We start from the raw sequence: 9,813 nt of genomic DNA on the forward strand, positions 1-9,813 counted from the left end.
TCAAATCACTTCTTGTAACTCGATTTTCACGCCGTGTGAGACCCACAAAAATGTTGTTCTAGTGTTACTCGCTGTTGTTCTATTGTTACACCTTATACAGATGATGTTACACCGTGTGCAAATGGTGTTACACGTTCCGGAACAATTGCTCTGACAACCGTTCCAGCCCCTCCTCCAAGTTGATGATGCTGTCTGACAAGTGAATGGCTATTCTTTTTGTTATGCCAACATTACAATATACAAAACCATGACTAATGCTTTCGAAGTTAAAAATATACCAATATATGATAGATAACGACGGGCTAGTGTGAACATAAACCTAAGGAAATTTCAGAACTGCCGCCTTTGACTGCAAAGCTTGTTCTGGCAGGTTCTTTACCTGTATTCACATCTAATGCAAAGAGCAGCTAAACAAGTTCAAATTTCGTGAAGCTTGTTTAACAGTATGAAGAGATATCCAAGAAAGTTGGATGTGCCTTCTACGATTAGACAAAATGGCCAGAGGTTGAGGTGTAGGCGGAGAGCAAGTAATTTCCATAACCCATTCAACCAAAGAAGAAAGATGCAACACATTTTGAAACGAAACAAATTAACAGCAAGAAGGATCAAAGCGCCTGGTTTACATTGAAAGACAAGAATAGAGATTCACTTTTCATTTCAGAGTTTGGTGATTTGAGATCATGCCAGCCAAGAATACTCAGCATGATAAGAATGACATTCACACTAAATAATGCACTACGAATGACATTCACCTCAGAGTTTGGTAGCACGATGATGACAAAACATAAAAAATCTTCAATAACAAGCATTAACAATATACCAACATAAATGAATCATAAGTTATGCACCTTTTCTGTCTTTCCACTTGTATCAGTCAGCTTTAGGAGATGAAAGTGGCCAGAATTAATTTGACTGGGTAATAGATTAAGGGGAAGCAAGAACATGATTCAAATAAATAACATATAGAAGAGGACATAAAAGTATTACTGCCAATTTGCCAGAGGCATTACAAACACTTGTGACACCTTTATAAGCACAGTAACTAAACCTACAGCAACGAAGCAGTAGAACAATGGCACTAATCCCACAAGGTAGATTTGAACTGAATTAAATAGCTCATACTACCATCAAATGTAATCTCTACCCAGAAAGATACCACAGTTTCTGACTCACTTATGTAAACAGCAATAGACCAAAATAATGACACAATCCAGAACCAACTTTTGCAATAGGACATATTTTCGCTCCCCTATCTCTGCTCAAAACTACATAAAAAGAACATTTTATATCTCCCTAATATCGCTAAAAGGAAATTATCCAGTCTTGGTTTACAAACCATTTCCTAATGGCTTGAATTAATTGACATTATCTGCATCCCATTAAACATATTCATTGGTGTTGCTTGACTTGTTATTGTTATTTTTATTTTCACTCTTTAATTAGCAGGGGAAAAAATTTAAAGTAGTTAACTAAATTGATGGATGCTGAAGAGAAGACTAACGAGTAAAGGAGGAAAATAAGGAAGCAAAAGCACACGGTTTAAAATATGTAAGACCTAAACCTCAAGCATAAATGCCAAGGTAATGATGGCTATAAGACCATCAACATGATATTCATGCCTAAATCTAATGGCCTTACTTTATCCATCATATGTGGGCTTCTTAACTTGAGCAGTTGAGAGAGATTCTACCATGAGAAAGAAACTTTCACATAGAAATTATTTGTCAAGTTGGTTGGGAAATTCAGTTTGAGAAACTCAACCAAAATGTCCTTTCTCATCCACATTTCAAGATTGTATAACTTCAGCTATCATTTGGATCATTCTATTGTCCAAGTTACTGCCCCCCCTCCCCCCCCCCCCCCCCCTTTTCCTAAACCATCTTTCAGAAATTTTTTTGAAAATGTACCTAAGAAGTATAGACACAAAAATGGTTGACTGTCTGTTCATGTCCCTGATTGCGGAAATGCTCTTTTCCTTTTCTGGGTAAGATGATTTATAAGTGACAGGATATGCATCTGTAACAGGCAAACGTTCTAGGTTCATCAGTCATCTTCAAAGCTCATGAATATGAGCAAAAGATTAAACATATAGACTAACAACAATCACAGGATAATTGTTGAGGGTAGCATGCATTTCCCTATTGTATGCCATTCACAACCACATTCTATTCAATATGAATTCGATAACTTATCATAGCATATTCAGAAATAGGCTACAATTTAACTTGCTAACTAGGAGTATAGAAGAGGTTTAAACAGTAATTCTCTGAAGGGTAAGGAGTGCCATTAGCTATACAATACTACAGAAATAGTAGGCATTATCCAATTTTCCAACTAGATAAAGAAGAGACACATAAACATTTCACGCCTCCAAATATGGCACGCATTTATCATCAGATATTCATATCAAACTAGATTTATAATAGGATTATCATCAGAATCAGACATACAGTTTTAACTTGCTAACTTGGAGTATCAGATGAGGTTCAAATAGTAATTCCATGAGGTGTAAGAAGCACCGTTAGCTATCCAATACTACAGAAATAGTAGTCATTATCTAATTTTCCAATTAGAGAAAGAGGAAGCATGTAACCATTTCATCACACCAAAAATGGCATGTGGTTAAGTCCAGAAATGCAGGTCAGAAGGGACTTTACAAGATAGATCGATAAATGAGTGATCCAGGCACTTTATGTTTCACAGATGCAACAATCAAGTGACCACCACGCCTCAAAGATATACTAACCAGATAAACATTAGAGAGAGAGAGAGAGAGAGAGAGAGAGAGAGAGAGAGAGAGAGAGAGAGAGAGAGAGAGAGAGAGAGACAAGAGTGCATCCCTTTCTGGGAAAAATTGAAGATAATCTACAGCTCTCATGTGTTAAATATGTGAAATGGCCAAGTTTCCACTAAAGAATAAAAGAAAAAAAAACCATGACCCATTTTCTGTTAAAAAGGACGCATGGAAATAAATCTGTCCATTATATACAACTATTCTTAACCGTTACTACTAAAGCAGCTAACTCGCAAGGGGGCATTAAAGGGGAGAACAATGACAAAATCAAAATAATGCTACATCCATCTTTGCTGTACATTAAATTTTTCATTGACTCCAGTTTCTTGGTAACATAAGAAATTCCATGCTTTCATTAAGAATTCATGTCCAATTTCGATAACCGTAGACCATCAGTTTCAGTCATTTTCTGTAGATATCAGCTTTTTCGTCAGATCAAAAGCATGTTGAAATTAATTGAGATTTTTACTCTGAACAAGCTATCCTAATTGAAATCCAGAAAAAAAAAATGAATGTGAGAGAGTTTTTCCCGAACATGATGTTCCTGGCTGCTAAGAAAAGAAAATGCTACAACTGGTCCACATTCCCCTGCTCTAAGTTCCATTCCTCCAGCTTGAAACTAAATTAGGGGACACAGCTAAAAAGTCCTTTTCCTACTTCCCAACATCTTGATGGAGAAAGTTCTCGATGTTTCTGGATAAAACTTGTGCCTACATCAGTTCTCAACATAAAACATTCCACTTAAGAAATTAAAGTTACAAAAGATAAAGTTCAATAAGGGAAAGTTTTCTGGGTATGTTCATTTTGGCTTGACATCAAAAGTGCCCAGGGTATCCAATTAGTTCCACCATAATCTAGCTTATTATCTTAAAACCTTCAATAAGTTTTATTAAGCTTCACTGTAACCCCTATGAATCTAACATATCCATCCAGTAGGATGCAAAAGCAAAATAGTATTCTAGTACACTACTTAAATCAAAGATAGAGAACCGTTTCAACTGAGATGGAAGTAGCCCGTGGATTATTTTAGGTTCCACATTAGGATGCACTACCTGATTTGCTTAATACTTAAACCCTATATCAGACAAATCGACTACGTTCAGGTCATCTGAAACTTGCCAAGAGCTTTGGAAGCGTTTAAACCTGGAAAGTCCAAAAGAGAATATGGCAATTGATATTTCCTGGAGCTCCTTTTTATATAAAATTTGAATTTCTTAATCTTACTACCATGATGCACTATATCTGCAGCACTAAAACTATGGAAGTCTATATTTGATTGATAGCTGTCAATTGTCATCCCAATCCATTCTATATTCACTTCAATTCATGTAAATGTTACAGAGGAGAATCTAGAATTAAGGTGGTTGCTTCATTGACTTACTACACCAAAACTCAATGTGTAATTCACTAAATTTTAACATAAGGATGACTATCAAATTTCAAACAAGACTAGCAACTTTTATGTCTATCTGAACTATGGCAGATTCTAGACTATTTTGAGAAATCCTTCTGATGAAGGCCAGTAATCATTTATCAAAACGTCAGAACCAAAAAACCAACGAAGAACCAACTCTGAGATAAAAACATTTGTAAGAGTCTCCCTAGTTTTAAAGTTCCAACACATGCCTACAAAATGAAAGGGAGCTCACTCCAAAATTCAAAAACTGGAGTCGAATATAGAACCCAGAAGACTGACTTTTGTCAAAATTGACTGGGAAAAGAATGCACTTTCCATTCCATTCACCATGTCAACAACTTCATTGTTGCATATTTAACAAGTTCATGTAAGTTTCGCAGTCATCATGACACATTTACAGTCAATATAAGATTTAAAGATAATATCCTTCTAAACACATGGTAAATTCAGAGACAGTCCAAATATTTACGAGACAAATTAACCTCATCAATATATTTTCATACTTGATACTCTCCTTTTATCAGCAAGTTTGCACCTACCTCTTCATTTCACTCCTTTAAAAAAAATACACCAAAATATTGTAGAAAAAGCTTCAAACGGGTGTATTTGCAAATTAAAATATACACACTAGTAACATAAAATAGACTGAATTTCACTCAAAGCTGTGTTGAAATTTGAAACAAGCATTAGATTCATAACACTTGGACCAGACAACGGAATTCATCACAATCTAAAGAATACTGCCAGCCAAACATACTTGAAATCAAATGCAAAACCGAACCAAGAGTGCGTCATTTATTCATTAGTATCAAAACTCAGGATCCACAGGAACCCAATCATCCCTGGACCTGTCACTGCAATTCCACTATCACCATTAAATTGTCATTTTCTACCACAAAAATGTAAACCTAAACCTTTAATCATTTGCCTCTCTGTTTTCCTATATCCCTCTCTACTTCGCCGACTCTTCCTTTTACCTGATTGTACCTTTAACGAATAACAATACTACAAATAAATACACTCAAAAGTATATTGGTCATATAACAAAACTGTGGATTCCACAACAGCAAAAAATAATCCAAAATCAAAATCATTACCAATTCCCCTAAACCTTTGCCGTTCCAACAGCCCCATCTCCAGCTCCTTTCCCCTCAGATTCTTGCTGCTGCTGTTGCTCCTGAATCAAAACCTTCTTATTCTTCTCGATTGCCGTCGCCACTTCTGGAGGCATATACTTCTCATCATGCTTAGCCAAAACCTCAGTGGCCTTAAAATAACATTCCCCACTTCTAGCTTTCTCCGAAACCATAAACGCCTTCCCGTGAATACTACTACTACTACTACTTCCCTCCCTGGAAACATCTTCATCCTTCTCTTTCTCCGGAAACGGCCTAATAAACCCTTCCACCACAACCGAATGCCCTTCCCGGAACAAATCCGGCAACGAACCCTCGAACTTCACCAAAATATCCGTCATTAAGTCCGTGATCACGAACTCCATCTCCGGCGACGACGGAATCTGCGTCAAACTGCCCTCCAGAACGAGCCCGCCAAGGCGGAACTTGGATTTTGAAGGGTTTTGAGAATATTTCGCTAGGGCATCGGTTGGGGTGACGTAGAAGACGAGCTGGTCTTGAAATTGGTTGAGGACGATGACTATAAACCCCGCGATGCAGCTGAAGGTCAGGGCATAAGTCCATAGCCGGCGGGTTTGGAGCTGTCGGGCTCGGGCTCCGATGTCGGGTCGGTTTGGACGAACAGGTCGAGCTGGCCTGGTGGAGAAGAAGCGGAGGTTCGGGGAGAGGTTGTAGTGGCTTGGGGGATAGAGGGAGAATATTGGGTGAGATTTCGAGAAGAAGGTGGTGGTCGTGCTGAAAGAGTTGGGATAATTGTGGTGGCGGAGGAAGGTAGTGGTTGTCGTGGCTGCTGGCCGGAGGCGGTGGAGGAGATGGGAGGCTACTCGGGAGTACATTTGGATCTTTATTTATTTATATTTTTGGGGTTTTATTAGCGAAAAATGAGAAGTCTCTCCAGAAAAGAGAGGGGCAAACGGGCAATACAAAGGGGACCGGTTACAAAAATTAAAGCTGCGATAGTTTTATACTCGATTAAGTATGGAAATTTATGTTTTTGGCCCTGAGGTTTGTCAATTTATGGAATGATACCCAATTTTGAAATTGCATTTCAGGCCTTTTGTCCGAGCACCTATAGGGATGACAACAACAGGCGGCAGCGATTGCCCGATGGGCAAAGACGGGGCTGGGGAGGGGAGGTTGGGGGAAGGGAATTTTTCTTCCCCCGCCAAAAAATGGGCAGAGCATACCTCCTGGCCAAGGTTTTGGAACCTAACTCGAATTGTCTGATCAGATTGAATGAACAGTCGACTAGGCTACTGGACGAGTCGGGTTACGTCTCAAACCCAGATGAATCTAAATACCACCCTCTTTTGTGAAAAGTAGTTAGCCCAAAGTTAACCACCAGTTCCATCAATGCATTAAGACTTGGTGGGGTGGGTGACAAGGGTTCAAACCTTGTCTCCCTCACTAATTTACCACAATTAAATGTGATTTTATTTAAAAAATTCAGATGGGTGCTCTCCCCCTCCTCATAGTGTAGAAAGCCGACAAACAAAAAAAATGTTAGCCCAAAGTCATAGATAATGTTATTTTATAATTCTTTTACTTTTTATTTATAAAAAGTTATTCTTGAATTTCAAACAAGTAATACATAAAAGATTATAATAAAAATTGAAGTGATTGTTTTTAATATTATGATCCATCCATATGTTCTATCATCTCCGTGAACTCTACACAATTTGAGTCAACCTCCCCATTTTTCCCTTTCTTCTTACTCTTTTTCTTTTGCATAACCCCATTTTCCTTCACTTTTTGGATTTTTGAGAAACTCCATGCAATTTCCCATTGTTTTTGCTCTTTTTCACCGGCAAAGTCACCAATTCATCATATTCTTGAGATGAATTCAAGTTGTACAGTTCCAAGTCTCTTGATTTTCCAAAACCCAAATTAGGGTAAGCAAAATCCCCATCAATTTTTCCATTCTTGGAGGACAAAATCAAGTATCTTGGGGTTTATCATTGTTTTCTAGCTTGAAATAGCAAAATAAGTTTAGAGAAAATTTCTTCCCCTGTGCGTTCAAAATGGGAGGAGCTAGGTGGAGAGGGGCGAGATCAGAAGACATTTGGTAACAAAGCTCCCTCACCATAAAATCACCACGATGCCACCCCTAAATGCGCATCACCTTTCATAAACGGATAGATATGGTAATTCGAATTTTTCACACCATAAAAATTAAAACAATATTTGTTTTATGGGATAATTTTAGAAACTTCTCCTAAGATTTATGCTAATATAACTTAGCACTTTTAAAATTTTAGAAATATCATTTACCTTCCCTATTAGTAGGATGGGACCACTAATCACTCTCATAGCATACAAATTGATAAAATTTCCCTCACTATTTTAGCAACTCTTTAGGCCAAAAAAGTATGGAAGAGAAAAATCAAAAGCACTAAAATAAATGGCTATTTTAACTTCTTTTTTTTTTTTAAACACTTAAACATCCCATCTATTCAACCTTCCTACTCCAACCATGTATTAAATTATCCTTACTATTCTAATAATTATTTAAGTGAATAAATTCTACTGAAAAAATCTAAGTTGATAAAAATCAATGGCGATTTGAGCAATTATTTTTTTCTTAAAGAGCACTCTCCTCCAAATTTCTTAGTCCTTCTGCAACATCTTTATATTAAATTACTCTTACTTGTCTAACATTTTTAGTCAAAAGAAAAAAGAAAATGGAAGAGAAAATACGAAAATCCATGAAAAGAATGCTATTCTGCCAACTATTTTTGCACTTAAATATCTCTTTCCCCCATTTTTAATTCTCCTATTTGATGCTTATATTAAAATACCCTTGTTATTCTAGCAATTATGTATGCAAAAACAATAGAAGATTATAAAAATGACTATTCCTTGTTTTTCTATTTAAACATCTCTCCCCTCTATTGTTTTTAGTCTCCTATGCCAATCTTATATCAAATTTTATTCGTTATTCTAATAATCATGTAGGCAAAAATAATCTAGAAAAAAATAAAATATAGAAAAATAAATCACAATTCGAATATAATTATTGTTGCATTGAATGCCCCTTTCCCCCCTCTTGAAAAAAATAACTTTTTAAGTCCTCCCATGCAAATTAATACTAAGATCAATTTGATAGAAAAATTCAAGATAAGATAGTGCAAAAGGATACCATTGCTATGTTGGAAGGAAAATATATCTCTATCCTTCTATGATTATTTTAGGAATATTTTTATGATATAGGGGGTACATTGTTACAAAAGATATGATTTGAGGAGAGGTGACTGGTGAGTGATATTTTTAAAACTTTAGGGGCGATAAGAGATATTAACATAAATCTCAAGGGAAGTATCTCAAATCATCCCTTCTTTTTTGGATGATATTGGAAAATGGGAAAAAAGCAAAGAAAAAGTTTGGAATAAGGAAGGATTTACCAGAAACATCATTATAATTTAACCGAACAAGACATACTAAGGTTTTTGCCTAAATAACAATTATTTAAAATCGAAAAAAACAGCCATCACTTCTAAAAACTAAGAGCCCATTTAAATTGCAAGTTTTTGGGATTTCTATAGACAAATATAGTGTAACAATGTGATGTGCATGAGGTAAAAAGGTAACTCTAAAATATATCAAGAGAATTTTTTTAGCGAAAACTAACAATTCGAACAAGGCCTTAGCATGTAAAGCTGCTTTACGATCATAAAGCAATTATGAACCTTAAGAAAATCCCAATCCGTGCAAAGGCTTTAAATATCTAATATCAAGAGAACATAATTTGTGGGTTAAATTAATAGAGAGGAGATCTAATAGGTGCTCCTTTTCTGCTATGCCTTGAGAGTAGACTACTGCTAGGCCAACATCTTCCTGGCGCATTCCTTGGCCATCATCTGCATGGAGCAGATTAAACTGCAAAATCGAATGAAGATACATGCATAAGTATGTTTTGACATAATTAAGTACAGCAGAAGTTAAATGTCACTTTACTGAAAATTAATTCTTACTTTGCAGGTAATGGAACAAAACTTCTTTTGTAAACTTTTCAAGTCTGCTTCACATCGCTCACACTTGGGAGAATCCGGGTTAGGTTTTTTATTTGTTCTTTCTTATAGATAGATAACTTTCCACAAAAGATTTCTATAATACTGTATATAGCCAAGACCAACACCCGTACGTTTCATGTCAGATACTTGGACTGCCACTCGTTCATTTATTTTGTAAACCTGTAGAATTATAAAACCGGATAAGTCCACCATATTAAAAATTAAATGTTAAAAAATAAGGTTTACATAAGGTTAGATGCACTATTTTTACATCGAATTCATTGGGATTGCTAGTTTTAGAGTTTTTATAAAAATATATATATATATATACTATATCGGTTTGATATATGTGAGATAAAAAAGTAATTGGAAAATGTGTTCATAAAAAATGTAAAAATTTTTTGAAGAACAAAAAAATACTGTATCGGTTCTATCCTCAATTTTCCAACAGGTATA

The 9,813-nt window shown here is 36.0% G+C and overlaps 1 protein-coding gene across 1 annotated transcript; it reads right to left on the reverse strand.

Moving 5' to 3' along the window:
* Positions 1-4,968: 4,968 nt before the first annotated feature.
* LOC113775415 (cytochrome c-type biogenesis protein CcmE homolog, mitochondrial-like) lies at positions 4,969-6,261 on the reverse strand. The gene has a single exon (XM_027320276.1). It carries the CDS (start codon positions 6,181-6,183, stop codon positions 5,317-5,319), a length of 867 nt encoding a protein of 288 aa, XP_027176077.1. The 5' UTR covers positions 6,184-6,261; the 3' UTR covers positions 4,969-5,316.
* Positions 6,262-9,813: the final 3,552 nt, after the last annotated feature.

This window comes from Coffea eugenioides, chromosome 6 (genome assembly GCF_003713205.1).
Source record: "Coffea eugenioides isolate CCC68of chromosome 6, Ceug_1.0, whole genome shotgun sequence".
NCBI classification, from domain to species: domain Eukaryota; kingdom Viridiplantae; phylum Streptophyta; class Magnoliopsida; order Gentianales; family Rubiaceae; genus Coffea; species Coffea eugenioides.